Here is a 17,134-nt window from a genome sequence, read left to right as displayed (position 1 = left end):
AAAACACGTCGCTAACAGCATGGTGTGTGAGGATGTAAAATGTATAACTGGATAGTAAAACCATTTGCCTGATGGTGGATGATTTTTCTAGTCTTGGTAATGAACCTTCGTTACTCACTGACCTAATCGTGAGCAAATTACGCTGGGAATTGGATTAATTATAATACTCCTTTGTAAATAACCATTATTTGCAAATAATAGGTTTGCTATTATGTGCTTCTAATTTACATTAAAATGTGAAGAAAACATTTTCAAGATGCAAGCCCGTCAGCAACTATTCTTTGTATGCAATTCCGTTTCCGAGTAAGTAAGCTCATCGGTATTTTAAATACTTGGTGTGGCATTCCAGACTGATTTGTTATTATTCTTCATGGTCCCAGGTTGTATTTAATCCACCAACACAACCGTGACATTGGTTCAGCTAAGCTTATCAATTTTTAGTCGTGTTTATTTTCGCTGCCTTACACTACTACAAAAAACCTCTGTTGTAAGCCTTTCAATATCGTGTTGCCTTTCTTGGATAATAGGTTTACTGTGAATCCACACTAACCAGAAACACCTGGTTTCTAGCACTGACTAGCTGGCTTCCCAAACTAAAAAAAAGGCAGATTTCACGTCTGTTAACATCACAACTTGTGCACTAAGCGCAGGAAGCACCAGTAATGTCACTTCCTGTGCACCGCTTGCCATGTGCAGGAAGTGCTTGGGACGTCCTCCCAATGTGAAAGGCGCTATACAAATGTAATTTTGTTGTTGTTGTTGATGGCATTTCATGATATAGTGCACGGGTGACAAGAAGTGATGCTAATGGCAACCTGACAACCTAGAAGTGGCCATTTTTCCATGCTTTGTTTATAAGTGAGATTGTACCCAGCTGACCATGTTATCATGAGGTTTCCCAGTATTGTTATTAACCATAGCAGTAATTTCCTTCCCTTCTCCCCACACTCATCCTTTATTGTTGGGATATTGATGGCATAAAAAATAGCACCATTGAGGATCACATAATTAGATTACTAAAGGCAAATTGTGAAATTAATTAAAATACTGTTCAATTTAACGCCATAGAAGCATAATTTCCATCCTGATTTATTTCTAGCACTGTTCACGTGCATATAAATATAATAATAATCCTTGCATTTGATATAGAGCCTTATCACATCTTCAAGGCATCTCAAAGCGCTTCACAGAATATACTGTAAAGTGAATTGACTGTACATTTTGTGGGCGAAACACGGCAGCCGATTGCGCGCAGCAGTGTCCCACAAACAGTCGTGGATTGAAGTGACCAAATTATTATTTATTTATCATTTTATTTTGAAACAATTTTATTTCATTTTATTATCAAATAAACCCAAGGTTGGCAGTACAGCATTTCTGGAAGTACCCAGTCCGGTTTAAGGTCTTTACAATGGGATCACCACCTGACTTTCTTTCTTGTGCTGTATAAATACTGTAGCCTGCATAGACATAGAGCCTATAGGTACAATCAAGTACAATCTACACATTGTCTCTCAAATGATTTGTTTCACAATGCAAATCATACTAGGTTTCTGACTTCTCTTTGGAATCTGATTTATTTGTAAAGCCTGTGCATTCTTATGAGCTCATATTCCTCTTGCTGCAGCTAATTTCAGCTAGAAATTGAAGAATTTCAGTCACTTTCAGTTGAAGATCTAGAATTGAAATAGTATAATGTCCAGAATGAGGCTCATAAAAGACTTAATTACTGTATGTAGAGCCTATAGAAGCTTATAAAAGCCTCATTCTGAGTTCCTGCCCAAGCGATTTTGGGATTCAATGGACAATTACAGTTCTCTTTCCTTCCTCCCACAGAGAAATTGAGTTAAAAGATAGACGTCGTCAATACCTAGATGGGGTTACAGCAGCCTTCTACATTTTTACTTGATTGTACCTATAGGCTCTACACACAGTAATTAAGACTTTTACAACATTTATATTTTGCTGCAAACTTCAGTTCCATGATGAGAAATCATGTTACAAGTTACTTTTGGGATTTGAGGCTGAGCAAATCAACTGTTGACAAGCCATTTTAAGTTGATCGCATTACAATATCAAATTTAACTTTGAATTTATCTTTTTAACTAAAATTCAAATTTTCTTACCAGTCACTTCATTACACCTTACACTTCAGTTTGTCCTGAATTCTTTCCCCTCTCTTCCCTTCTAATTATTAATATTGCTGCTTGCCCAGGCCAGCTCACCTCGTGCCCCGATCGATGCCTCTACCATATTGACTACTATGGCTTTATTTAATCAGGGATCACACCAGGATCATTTTTATAGGGTCATGAATACTTATTGGCAAACTAATTCCTGCTTATTTTTTATTTAAGAAAAATTATGTTGGGTGAGTATGTGCCCCTTTTGTAAATAATGAATAGATATTTGAGGTATAGTCGATTAAGTAATACAATTAAAATGATTACCCGCAAGAAGCCTTTTCACAATGTTGGATGTAATGCTTTTTCAGTGCGAATATTGAATCAATAATTTGGCTACCAGCGGCTTGCTATTTATATTCCGATTCAAATGCAAATTTGAAGCACGAAGTGTTGAGCTGTGATTGTGGTTGAATGATTATGGCAGCGTCACTAATTGGTGCAGAATTTTCACAGTTGATTTTTGTGTCTCTTCAGCAGCAATGCAGCAAGTACTGGAGAACCTCAATGAGTTTCCTGTGTCTACGGGAGCCAAGGAAATAGATCTCATCTTCCTCAAAGGAATAATGGAGAGTCCCATTGTCCGATCTCTTGCCAAGGTACAGTATTTGACTTGTTCTTCTTTATATTGTCTTGTGTGATGACATTTACTTTTCAATGTAAGTATCCCAGGGAATGAATTTCAACTCAATGGTTAAATTCTACAGATTAAATGGGATTAATAACAGTTTGAAATGTGGCCATGTTTGGCTGGAAAACTATGTTGTCTCTGCATGCTATTAGCACTGATTTTACACCAGTCAATAATTTGCCTCATTTTGCGGTGTTATTTTCTTTTATATAATAATCCTTGCATTTGATATAGCACCTTACCACGTCATTGAGACCCCTCAAAGCGCTTCACAGGATTTTACTGTAAAGTAAATTGATTGTATTTTGGGAGTCTTGAAATGATGAAAAGAAAAATACTTGCAATTGATGTAGAGCCTTATCATGTCATCAATGTCTCAAAGCGCTTCATAAGATTTTACTGTGAAGTGTAGTGACTGTATTTGTAGGCAAACACAGCAGTTAATTTGAGCAGGGTAATGCCCCACAAACAGCAATGAAGTGAATGACCAATTTTATCTGGGGAATTGTTGCCCAGGACTCGAGGAGAAACTTCCTTTACGTTCCTCCATTTTGTCTTATGTCTATTTCTTTACTTTATTGATCTTAATTTTTAAATTTTTTCCATCCTTCGGATGAGACGATAAACTGAGGCCCCATCTGCTTGTTTAGGTGGATGTTAAAGATCCCCATGGCACGAGTTTCGCCCAGTGACCTGACCAACAATCCCTCAAATAAAATTGGTCACTCACTCCATGGCTGTTTGTGGGATGTTGCTGTGCCCAACTGGCTGTTGCGTTTTGCCTGCAAAATACATAGTATATCCTGTGAAACGCTTTGAGATGTCTCAACGATGTTATAAGACCCTATATCAAATGCAAGCATTGTTATTATTTTGTTATCTCACCTTTTTCTCTCCTTCCCTTCTCATGTTGCTGATATCAGGTTTTTTTTTACTTCCCCTACCTGCATGTCTTGGATCAGCTCAGTGATGTAGGTGATATAGACATATTGCTACAGTGCCTACACAACAGATGCTACCTCTCTCACACATCAAGACTTTTGCTTAAATATAGTGCCATAGTGTTTGTTTAATGATTACAAATGACAGCAATGCCACAGTTTTCTGTTTTACAGTTCCAGCCAATTTTTGCACAAATTATTTCGAAAATACACTTGCACATACAACACGTAGAAGAATGAATATTCATGACGAATGTATATTCATGAAGAATGAATATTGTCATGTTTAAAATGCAAGTTGTCTCGAAGCACTTCAAACAAACCAAATTACATTCGTATAGCGCCTTTCACACTGGGAGGATGACCCAAAGCGCTGGACAGTCAGTGTTTCCGACCCGAGCAGGGGGTCAGGATTGGGGAGGGTGGAGGGCAGGGCAGGAAGGAGGGTGACCAAAGACACGGTTGAAGAGGAAGGTCTTGAAGGAGGCGAGGGAGGGAGCAAGGCGGAGGGACTGTGGGATGGAGTTCCAGAGGGTGGGGGCAAAGTGGCTGAAGACCTGCCCGCCAATGGTGGGGCGAGTGAAACGGGACTTGAAGCAGTCCAGAGCCTGCTGAGCAGAGGGAGTGGGCAGGATGGTAAGGGGTTTGGAGGTCGCAGAGGTAGGGCGGAGCAAGACCGTGAAGGGCTTTGAAGGTGAGAACCAGGATCTTGAACTGTATCCTCTGTGTGATGGGAAGCCGGTGGAGTCGGGCGAGGATGGGGGTGATAGGGACACGGAGCCTGGTGCGGGAGAGGACATAGGCTGCAGAGTTCTGGATGATCTGCAGCCTTTGGAGGGAGGAGTTGAGAAGGCCGACAAGCGGGGAGTTTGCATAGTCAATCCTCGATGTTATGGATGCGTGTTTGGGGGTTTCGGTGGCCTGCGGTGTGAGACAGTGGAGGAGCTGGGCGATATTACAGAGGTGGGGGAAGGCAGAGCGGTACATGGCATGGATGTGGGGTAGAAAGGATAGTTGAGGGTCAAACAAAACACCAAGGTTCCCAGCTGGCTCAGTGAGGTGGAGTGTGCCACCATGGATGGTGATGCTGTCAGCGCCTGAGGTGTGGAGGGAGATATTGGGGTCACTGAGCAGGGTAGGTAGGAAAGTTTTTTTTTATAAGCTGGTGATCAACGATACTGTTAGCGAGAATGGATTTTTAAGAGGTAAAGGATTCTGTGAGAAAGTGCCAGAGACCAAGGGCAAAGTGCATAAACCGACAGTTTTTGCAAGCTGACCAGCATCTTTGTGTATTCTTGTAGTGTGTAATTTAAAAGTGTACAAGCTGTGAACACGTTGATATCCTTGCATTTGATATAGCGCTTTTCACGTCTTCTCGACGTCTCAAAGCGCTTCACAGAATATACTGTAAAACGCGGCAGCCAATTGCGCACAGCAGTGTCCCACAAACAGTCATGGACTGAAAATGACCAATTTATTATTGTTTTGCTTTGAAGAGATAATTATTAGGCATGTGGAGTAAGGAAACTTGCCCAAGGTTTCGCCCTGCCTGGAATTGAACCCAGGTGTTTTGCTTGCAAAGCGAGTGCTCTAACCACTGAGCTACAGGACTCCACTGTTCTATCACACCAAGCAGTGTGATTACATATTGCAGTTAGGCAATTTCCAGGGTACATTTTGCACTCTTAGGTTCATAGATCCACCCATGTGCAAGTGTGACATAGGTTTTCACATATGAGGGATAATATGTGGGTGTAATCAATTGTAAATTACAAATTGTATATAGGAAGGAGCAGTTTAATGGCCTAATCTCCATTTGTTTTGTACGGGTATTAATCAATTTATTCATTTTTGGTAAATTTATTCTTTTCCGCTCATCATTCTTCCCTGGACAGGAGGATAAACTACTGCTGACAATGCAGCTAAGGAACTTACACTTAAATAGCATCCTTTTTTCAGTCTCGATTCTATTCACAATGATGGAGAATCACCGTTAGCAGGAAGGAAAGTTGAGGGAATCTGGGTTAAAGGCATATTCAAAAAGATTAGTTTTTGCAGTGGATTTGATGGTAGGGAGGATAGGTGCAAAGTGCTGGGATTTTGGGAGAGAGATCCAGAGATTGAGGGAATAAGGAACAAAACAGCAGAATGGTGTTGGAGCATTGGAAGTCCTGGCCAGGAGAATAGAGCTGGAGGAGATTGCAAAGGTAGGGAGGGGGCAACATTGTGAAGATATTTGAAGGCCAGGACATGAACTTTGAAATCAATGTGCTGGTACACTGGTGGCCAAAGTAGAGGGTAGCGAATTGGGGCTGATGCATCCAGGGAGTTGGCAAGAGTGGATTCCTTCCTCTCCACCAACTCCCCACAATTCACTAGAATTATCATAAAATGTCTGAGGGATCATTCAGAATTAAATCTGAGTTTAAATGATAGTCTTGCCAATTGTGTCGCTAAATTGCCATGTCACTGAGGTCAGCCTGACTGTCTTTCACTAAAGGTTCCCAACCAGTGAGTGCATTCCAGCCCTTAACAGCTGAAGCATTCACTTAATCAAACTTGGCAAAGTCCCTTCCATCTTGTCTTGTGTATGTGGATTAATAGCGTGATATTCTGGAGTTTCCTACTCTAAAGTGTAAAACCATGGCCGAACAGGATTTTAAAGTTGTTAATGCTTGATGGCTGCCATCTGACACAGCAATTTTTAAAAATCCTTACATTTGCTATCGCGCTTTTCATGTCACGAGGATACCTTAAAACGCTTCACAGGATATACAGTAAAGTGTAGTGACTGTGTGTTTTCTCGGCATAATCAATGCAAACTGCTTACAGATCTGCATCTGAACAGCTTTCTTCTGGAAAGCCAGGTTTGTGGTGAAGAGATTAAAACGAAAATTTTCTCACTTGGTTGGTGAATTTTCAAGACTGTTTTTCAACATTAAATATATTAAACATTACTATATTAAGTCTATCCATTTGCAAAGAGTCTGATCATGTTGCTCGATGAATTCAGTACTCGGTAATTCCTCCAACTTTCTTTTAAACAGATAGCTGTAGGTGAAATAAAAGTTCTGAACTCACCTGGAGTTTTCAGCAGGGGTTATTTAGATAGCCACCTGAAGCAGGAACCCTGGTGCCTCCCCATTTCTATTCCCAGGGGCATGAATACCAATGGTAGCAAACCCAGTGTTGAACTGTGTGAAAACCACTAACTCAGCAAACACCAGCAATTGCTCCTTAGGATTGTTTCATGCCAATCAAAGGCTTTTGCCAACTTAGCCATCTGTGAAGCTGGTAATTTCATCTGTTTAGGACCTATCAATTGGCAAGGAGTCTAAGCATTTACAATCCACAAGTCCCATATTCATACGGTATGTGCCCCGTGTTCAGATGGTAAAATTTAATTTTTCTGTCACTGTTTTAAATACCAGTGAAACGCAGCTGGGCGTCCAAGTGCATTCGCTGTGTGTTGCGTAGCTCTGCAGCTGGTGCCTAACTGTTTGGCTGTGGTACAGTGTATGCCAACTGTTCCCATTCTGTGAAGCTGAGTGCGGAGGAGAAGAACAAGCTTTTTGTTTATTTCCCCACTCTGCCCCTTCCTCTGTAGAATTACATTTTGCCTCCCATTTCTGTATCTGTTTTTTGCGTTTTTACTTCAAGCTGGTCTCTGCTGGGGTGGGACTGACGGTAGTGGGGTGGTCTCTGTTAGGGTGAGGCTGTGGGGGGAGTGTTAGGGTGAGACTGGGGGTCTCTGTTGAGGTGAGGCTGTTGGTGGTCTCTGTTGGGGTAAGGCCGTGGGGAGGGTCTCTGTTGGGGTGAAGCTGGAGGGAGTATATAATAAAGAGTGGCTGCAGCTTTTTTTACTTTTTTAAATAGCTACTTAAAATTTTATTTAGGAGGTTTGAAGGATATGTCAATGAAGATACTTTTAACAGGTAGTATGGTCTTCACTGGGCAAGCAGCTGGGAGCTTGCCAGACAGTGCGTTCAATAGAAAGCTATGTGGTTAAACTCCCAATATTTAAATCACAAACACACTCTGGAATCCCTAATCCTTAGCTCTTGCCAACCTATGTCTAATACTCTTGGAATTTGATAAGTAGGGTCTGTCCCTCCAGGAAGAAAGTGTGCATTCCTTTTCAGACACAGGGAAAGTTCTATACGTAGGTGGCATACATTTGTCAAACTCAATCTGATCTGGATACGCCTAAGCACGGTGATGGATTTCTGCAGGTGTCAGGCAGCCGGCTGACTAGAAAAAAAAGCATCAATTCAAGCACTACTCTTGAGCCAGCCATTTGCAAGCATTACTATTATTATTTTGGAGTGCAGGATTCATCCAGGGAATTCTTTGACTTGTTCCCTCTCCTCCATTTTCTGACAAAAGTACTGAGCTCCATGCCTCTTCTGCATGATGTACAGGAGTTTGATTGGAGTTGTGTGTGTGTCTACGTGTGTGTGAATACATGTTCGGGTTGGCACAGCATGTTGAAGACCTTGTGTACTCCATCTCTTGTTGGAATAACTTCCTTTTTGCCTTTATCTTCACTGACCTGTTTTCTTATTTGGAAGGTGGAGCATTTCGGTAGCTACCAGCTATAAAGTGTTGGGAGACCATTCTGAAGCGTTGTTGCTGTTTTATTCTCTGACAGATGGCTTATTCCTTTTTACTGCAAACCTGCATTTTGAATACAGGCTATGTTGCAACGTAAACACATTTTTTTGTACATTGGATATGAATACCCTGGCCAAATATTGGAATGCCCATTCCAAAACTGATTCTGTACCTAAATAGATTAATTAAGTGATCATTCTGGTTCAAAGCCAGACATGTTAAGCCATTGTATTCAAAATAAACACTGAATATTTAAAAATTATGAAAATGTGCGTATGTTATTAATAGTAAAAAAAATCGAAAATGATTCTTTGAGACAAGATGGTTTGTCTCTTTTTTTCATCACCTCCAAAACATCTAAATTCTATTACAATAATGTACCAAATGCGCTGAAAGAAATTTGTCTTTGATCTGAGGTGAAAGGTAAATTGGGATAAAACAATACAAGTTGTATTTATACAGCTCATTTGACATCAGGATGTTACAAAGCGCTTAACAATCCTGGCTGGGCACCAGAGTTGGAGGTGAGAGCTGAAGGAAATGGGGAGTGGGGGCAAAGATGACCAAAAGCGCATGTAGAGACAGGCTTTAAATAAGGGATGGAGATAGTGAGTTGAATGGAGTTCCAGAGAGCAGAATAAAACAAAATCCATGAGTGCATGAAACCTAAAAAATGTACTCGTACAATTGACAAGTCCCTAACACTTATTTTTTTGGAGGGAAAGGGTTTTAATCGGATTACAGAATATCTCAAAGAAATCTCTTTGCTAACCTGAGGCATCAATGTCCATGTTCATTTAGGAGACATAATCACATGCCCGGTACTTAAGAACATTAAAAACTAAAGAACTGATTTTGGAGCTGTGAGTAGGTTACCTGTTCCACATTGCTCTACTATCAGAAACACAGTTGTAGAATCATAGACTGCCTTACCCAGAGGTGTGAGACACAATCCTGCGTTAAGGGTGCTTTATAAATGCAAGTTAACGTCCTTTTGAAAGTAGTTGTCCCAAGATTGCCCATAGTATTCAAAATGTTTATAATATATACAATAATCCTTGGATTTCATATATTGCCTTATATCAGTGCTTTAAAACATCTCACTTGGTTGAGACTTCTCAAAGCGCTTATATATTGTAAAGTGGATTTACTGTGTATTTTGTGGGCGAAACACAGCAACAAATTGCGCACAACAGTGTCCCACAAACTGTCATGAATTGAACAATTACATTTTTTTTGAGGGATTGTTACCCCAGGAAAGCCACCCGCCAATCCACTAACAACCAGGATCCTACTTATTGCTGGGTAAACAGAGGCATATAAGGAAACCTGCCTAAGATTTTGCCCTGGCCAGAAATTGAACCCGAGTCCTCTCGCTTGCAAGGCTAGTGCACTAACTGCTGTTAGACTCAAGTACTTGTAAACTTTAAACTTGTCGCCAACCTCTTGCCTATTTGTATCTCAATATTTGATTGTTTGTGATTGTAGTTTCATGTTGACTGCATATGTTCGTGACTGATTGATCATAATTGCACCCAATTATTTTCATTCACCTCTGTTCATCTTGGGTTCTCTCTGTTGATAGACCACTGAAATGCTGTCTCCTCGTGTATGCACATTTACTGTTCTCATATGCATCACCTTACACTTTTCTGCATTGAATTAATTTATAATACAAGAAGTATTTTCTCTTTTGTAGTCGGCTGGGTGTCTGACATATGTGGAAACCCATTACTGTGCTTAAGAGTATCCAAACCAATATTTTCTTCAAAATCAAAATAGAATATTTTCTTCCAAGTGATGAATAATTAGTGTGAAAGCAGAGTATTCAGTGAAGATCCCTGCGATACTCTTCTAGTCATTGCCTCACTGACGGAGATTTTTTTCATTTACAATGTTCTGCTTCCCACTGCTTTTACAATTCTGCTAGCCAATTTGACGTAAATGCAATGAACTTTAACCAAGATGAAAAGGCGTTTCCCCCCAATGTGGTCAAACAGATAAAGGCATTGCCCAGTGGAGCAAAGCCGATTAAGGTTGAAGATTTGCTCTATTTCAACTTAGCTGATTTCAGGCAGAACAGCGATAGGGAGGGCTGCTTTGATGACCTTGCCTCCAGAGTCGAGGGAGATGTTGGATCATTCTGGGTTCTTGTTCCTGATCCCTATCTAGTGTCCCGAACTGGAAAGTACACATGTAATCTGTAACAAGTAACCTGACCGAGGATTGCAATGGTGCGGTACACTGTTGCACAGTTGGAATCTCACTATCCAGAATCTTGTGTGACGAATATTCACTTGCATGAGGCGCTGGAGGACTGCTGGTTTCCATCTACCATACTCCAGCAAGACTCGATGCTTGGGAAGAAGTGTATATCAAAAGAAAATCTGACTTTATTAAATGCCTGATAAAAATTGCACTTTTATTCACTGGATTAGACAAAAGCATTCAGAATTCATGGTGAGTTTGGATTTTTTAATGATATTGAAAACTAGATTTTTACAGCAGCTAATATAAATTTTAGAGAACCAGATAATTTTAAGATCATGCAGTTTTTGTTTTTTGTGTCCAAATCAGTAATACTTCAAGATGAGAACCTGTAAACAGAATTCATGATTATCAAAATCTGTTCAGTGAAATAATTTTTTGTTCAGTTCAGTTTAAACCAACGTATTTTAGCTGCAATTATCTGGAGATTGTACATTACTTCTGCTCTTCAATCCAGTGAAACAGTGACTTGTAGATGAGTGGGAACATGTAGTTAGGCATCTAGGGTTACAAGTCGCTGTTTTATTAAAAAAAAGCCTGCAGGAAGGCAAAGCATGAGTACAACATTTTCATCGAGATATGTACAATCCAAATTATTTTATTTATGCTCTTTATTTGGGAAGTGGGGTGGTTGACCATTAACTTACTTTTTGTCCCACTGTTCTTCAACTATGGCTGGGGTTATTTTGAATGTAGATTATACTAGGGTTATCAGGACATTAATACTAATGTGGATTGTAATACTGATGCAAGGAGGATCAGTTTTGGAATCCAGTCAGGATTATAAAAACTTCAATTTATAATCTGATAAATCTTTACCCTAATCTTCACAGATATTCATAACATAGCTATTCTACAGTTAAACAGGCATTGTGCGAATTTGGCTTAACTCAAAAATTTAGTTATATCCCAGAACATTGAGAGTTTTATTATTTTTAAAAGTGATTTAAAGGTTGCAGCACTTGAGCATCTGTGGTAGGGGCAGTACTATAGTTTGATGGCTTTAATGTTTCTTTTATTATTGGTTGAGTGGCTGTTTTTAGAGGGCAATGTATCTTCAGAAAATATTTTCAGTAGAATGTATTTATTTAATCTCTTGTAAAATTGTCAAATCTTTAAATGGGAAATGAAAAGCTTTTTTGTCTTGTTACAGCAGAGACTTTAATAGCGAAGACTTTCAGCAACAGTTAGATCAGCTTGGCATGGTTGCCTCTGAGCCAGAAGGTTGTGAGTTCAAGCCCCACATCGGGACTTGGAACCACATAGTGTAAGATGACATGCAATGTAGTGCTGGATCCCTTGTTGGAGGTGCCCTACTTTGGCTGAGATGTTATACCAAGGTCTGTCTGTTCAGATGGACTTTAAAGATCCCCTGGCACTGTTTGAAAAGCGAAGGGAGTTTCTTCCGATGTCCTGGCCAAGAATCCTCCAAATAAAATTGGTTGTTTCAAGGGCTGAACAAAAACTTAGGCAAGTTTCCTTACTCCACATGCCTCTATTTAGTTTTCGTAGCCGTAAGTAGGAATCTGCTTGTTAGTCAATTGGCAGATCGCTTTCTGGGGGTAATCATGCCTTCAAAATTTAAAAAATATCTAAGAATTTGGTCACTCAATCCACGACTGTTGTGAGACATTGCTATGCGCAACTGACTGCTGCGTTTTGCCCATAAATAAAGTTAATTCACTTTACAATATATCCTGTGAAGTGCTTTGAGACTTCTTGATGACATGAAAGCCTCTATATCAAATGCAAGGATTATGATTATTAGACAAGGCTCTGTGTTGACAATGGTAAGCACAGCTTTGCAAATCCATACTTGTAGTGAGAATATCTTGTTTCAGTTATTTACACAGGGGTCAGTGGACGTCAACCTCTGTCCCATCCACAATGAATTGACTCAACATTCTATTTAATACGGGAATGAATACAGCGCGAAAACAGCAGTAGGAGCTGAGATCCCGATCCATTACTGGGGTAGTAGAGAAAGAGCAGTACAGCATGCCATAATTCCTGAATTTTTATTTTTCATAACCCAAGGCTTATTAAACATTACAACAGATTTGAGCTAAAATTCTATCAACTCGAAAGGTAGGAAATAATAGAAGCAGAATCCTAGTTCTACTAGTTCTTGTTCATCCAAGTAGAGTCTATAGTTTTGATACAAACCTAAACCAAGGAAACATGCTTAACAACGGAATCAAGTCAGCCCACTGTAGGCTGTTAGACACCCGGCTGATCAAAAAATAAAAAGGAATTGTAAGAATGCTATGAGTTTCTGTCCGCTACCAAGGGCAGATGTACACTAAAAGTGACTAATATTACATGAGGTGTGTATGCTTGAGTAACTGAGTTTCTGTCTGCTTCAGGCTCATGAGCGATTGGAAGAAACCAAACTGGAAGCCGTGAGGGAGAATAATGTGGAACTTGTGAAACAAATTTTAGAAGATATCAATCCCATCTCCACTGGCAACGAGAGTGCTACAGAACTCGCTAAAATTCTGAAAGAACCACACTTTCAGGTACACACTGCAGTTGTATGCTATTACTTGTATTATCTTTGGATGTTTTTAGTTTGTTTTATCTAGTTTTTTTTGTAAATGATCATATACAAGGATAACCATTAGAACTCAACTGCCTGCTCACTGGACTTCCCAACTCTCCCCTCCACAAGCTGCAGATTATTCAGGACTTTACAGCTCATGTCCTCTCCCACATCATCCCTGTTCTTGCCTGGCTTCACTGGCTCCCTATTCCTCAGAGAATTGCGTACAAAACCCTCAATCTTACTTTCAAGGCCCTCCACGGTCTTGCTCCACTCTACCTCTCCGTCCTCATAACCCTCTATCAGCTTGTCCGTTTCCTCCGCTCGGCAGACACCAGCCTGCTTCAGGTCCTCTGCACTTCCTGCTCCACCATTGGTATTCGGGCATTCAGCATCACTGCTCCCACACTCTGGAAGTCTACCTGGCAATCCCTCCACACCCTCCCATCTCTTGCCTCCTTCAAGTCCCGTCTGAAGATCTTCCTCTTTGACCGTGCCTTCGGCCACTCTCCCACCCACATCCCTCCCTGCCTTCCTCCCCTTCTGACCCCAATTCCCAGCTCCGGGCCAAAACGCCTGATTATTCAGCACCCTGGGATGTCTTTCCGATGTGAAGGGCATGTACAAGTGTAATTTATTATTATTTATTTATTGAATTTGTTGTTGCTATTAACCCTCCATAAACCAATATTCACCAATCTTTTATCCTTGAAAAGTAAAATTATATCTATGCTCTAGTTGGATACAATGTCCAAGAAATAACTGATCAAATTATTGTGAAATTCAGCATGCATTATCCTTCTGAAAAGTGAATTGTTATCAGTGGTACCTGACTGCTCTTGTGTAATTACAATGCTGATATTCCATTTTGTATGAAAGTGGATTTTTTGGTTTTTTTATATAATGTTTGTTTCTCTAAGATACACTGCTTATCAAATGCGATGGAGTTCGATTATAATTCCCTTCAGTATGACACTGCCTCATAAATAATAATAATCTTTGCATTTGATATAGCACCTTATGTCTTTGAGACGTCTCAAAGTACTTCACAAAATATATTGTAAAGTGGATTGACTGTATTTTGTGGGAGAAACGCGGCAGCCAATTGCACACAGTAGTGTCCCACAAACATCATGGATTGAGTGATCAAATTATTATTATAAGGATGGATAGGAACTAGACGTTGAGTGTTTTGAATGGCTTTCTGTGTGTATGTGCAAAGTGTTCCAGTGATGTCTCTTCATGAATTTGGAAGCGCTTACTGACATTGGCTATTTTGCGCTTTCGCTTCTAATATGAGTTTACATTTTCTCGGTCCAAGAACTGTGTTAGCAGGATTTTTCTACATTTTGAAGCAAAGCCTGTTAAGAATGAGATCATGAAGGCTGATAGTCTAAATGTCTTGTGAATTATCCAGAGCATGGTTTGTGTACATCTTCAGCCTGTCTAATTCCTTCTATTTCCGGACTACTCTTTATTCCAGAGTTATTTGTCTTTCCCAGCCCTCTCTGTTCCTTGTTACATCCTGGTTCCCTCCCCTCCTCCAAATTAGTTTAAATGCTCCCCTGCAGCACTAGTTAACTTCCCCTTGAGGACATTGGTCCCAGCCTTGTTCAGGTGTAACCTGACCACCTTGTACATGTTCCACCTGCTTCAGAACTGTACCCAATGCTCCAGGAATCTGAAGCCCTCCCTCCAACATGATTTCTCCACCCACACATTAACCTGCTTCCTCTTGTTGTTCCTGTACTAGCATGTGGCACTGGGAGTAATTCTATTTCTCCTGCTTTCAGGTCCCTCTCTTTAGTCTCCTCCCTATCTCCTGAAACTCTACCCTTTTCTTTCCTATGTCATTGGTTCCAACATGGATCACAACTTCTGGCTGTTTCCCTCCTCCGCAGAATTTTCTGCACCCATTCCGTGACATCCTCCACCCTGGCACTAGGGAGGCCACACACCATGCAAGACTCACGTTTGTGGTTGCAGAAACACCTATCTATCCTGCTGACTGTTGAATCCCCAATGACAATAGCAAGTTTTCCTTCTATATACCCCTCAGTCAGAACCAGTTTCAAATGGTCAGCTAACAATTAACACCTAATAAAAACGGAAGTCTCTGGGAATACTCAGCAGGTCAGGCAGCATCTATAGAGAGAGGAAAGTGAGTTAATGTTTCAGGTCAATGGTCTTTCATCAAAAAGTTCTGACGAAAGGTCATCGACATCAATTTCCTCTCTCCATAGATACTGCCTGACCTGCTGAGTGTTCCCAGAAATTTCTGTTTTTATTTCAGATTTCCAGAATCTGCAGTATTTTGCCTTTTAATTAACACCTAATACCAGTTAACTGCCAACTGACTTGTTGTGGTGGAATTCACTGTCACAAACCATAGTTTAGACATTATATAAATTCTTTCAATGGGAATTAGATAGTTGCTTAAAGAGGAGGAATATTGGAATATGTGGAGGTGGACAAAGGAGTGGGATTAGAATAGCTCATGCAAATAAACAGCAGCACAGACTTGATGAGCAGAATGCTCTGTTTTCTATGCTGTAACATTCTATGATTTTAGGCACTAATTTGGTAAAAGGTGGAGCAATTTTCTCACTTCTTCGTTTTTGTCCAAATTCTTTATTTTATAGTTTTTAGCCTTAGTATCAGATTTATAAAACAATAATCCTTCCATTTGCTATAGTGCCTCATCACATCATCAATCTCAAAGTGCTGTTGGAAAATGTAGTAACTGTACATTTGCACACAGCAATGTCTCAAAAACAGTGAATGTCAAACAGGCAACCATGAAGTGAATAATCAATGTTATCTGCAGGATTGCTGGCCAGGATACTGGGAGAAATTACTTTTTTTAAATATGCCATGGGATCTTTAACATCCACTTGAACAGTTTAAGGTCTCAACCAAAGGAGGACACCTCTGCCAATGCATGTTTTCTTGCATTGTATATAATCCAACAGAAAACCGTTCTTTATTTCAAATACTAGTATCCTTAGTGCACTTAATGCTTAATGTGACTTGGATCAAGACATGGAAAATCTAGGATTTTTTTAAACAATAATATCTGCAAAATATATATATATATACGCAATTAAATTTCAGTTATCCACCAGTCTATATGTAAGTTGCTCGCCTTATTTTTTAGTCAATCTGTTTTATTTAACACTATGCTTCCCCAATGTTAAATCTATAGTTAATGAGATATCTATGTAACAGACAGAAGTAGAATAATCCTCATAATCCCCTTCTGTGATACTTAAAAGGCAGAAAAACTTAGTTGTCCCCCTGTCCCCCCCACTTTTTAAACTGTTGCCAAGCTTTTCCTTATCAAAGTATGCCTGTCCATCAAGCAGAATGAGGGCCATGTCAAAGTGTTTTCACGTATGGTATAAAGGAGTATTGTGTAGCATTGCTGAGATTGTAGCCTTCTCCTGGAACATTGCTTTCAATCTCAGAGATGACCAACATGTTCTCATTTGCATAGTGATAGTAGACACCTTGTTTCTGACATACGACTCTTATCAAATGTAAATAATGCTTAAATCCAGATTTCAGGTGATAGTGGTATGTGGCACAAGCTTTTTTTTAAAAAAATTGTATTGAATAAAGGACCATAAAAGCTAAATTTACTAACCATTTACAAACCAATTTGTTTTAATGATTTGTAATCCTTTAAGCTTTTCTGATGAGAATCAAGCTAAGCATCTCAGGGAGATGGCTGAATTCGAATTGGGTCAATGTTGAGCCCCATGTTTTGATAAGTTGCAATGCTGTCTCCCTTCTCCTCCCCCTCACGCCTTCTTTCCTCTCTCCCATAATGCCCTCTACATGTGAGTTCCTGCTTTTTCTCACAAACTATAGAAACATGTTTACACATTATCTAGGAATCTGCCAGATTGGAAAGTCTGAGTCTGTAATCCGTTTTGTTATTCTCTCTCTCGCT

General features: G+C 39.9%; 1 protein-coding gene across 5 annotated transcripts in view; it reads left to right on the top strand.

The window, feature by feature from the left end:
* pals2b (protein associated with LIN7 2, MAGUK family member b) overlaps positions 1 to 17,134 on the top strand; it is a 78,012-nt gene that overhangs the window by 42,296 nt on the left and 18,582 nt on the right. For 4 of the 5 annotated variants that reach the window (XM_007903119.2, XM_007903133.2, XM_007903127.2 and 1 more), the window contains exons 3-4: positions 2,661 to 2,782; positions 13,004 to 13,156. In XM_007903119.2, coding sequence (XP_007901310.1) covers positions 2,666 to 2,782; positions 13,004 to 13,156 — 270 coding nt within the window. In that variant the 5' untranslated portion in view covers positions 2,661 to 2,665. The remainder of the gene's footprint in view (positions 1 to 2,660; positions 2,783 to 13,003; positions 13,157 to 17,134) is intronic. The other variant, XM_042346891.1, reaches the window with a different exon arrangement.

This window comes from Callorhinchus milii, unplaced genomic scaffold (genome assembly GCF_018977255.1).
Source record: "Callorhinchus milii isolate IMCB2004 unplaced genomic scaffold, IMCB_Cmil_1.0 Scaffold2, whole genome shotgun sequence".
NCBI lineage: Eukaryota > Metazoa > Chordata > Chondrichthyes > Chimaeriformes > Callorhinchidae > Callorhinchus > Callorhinchus milii.
The sequence above is the reverse complement of the archived record's forward strand: the minus strand, read 5'-3'. Positions and strand labels throughout refer to the sequence as shown.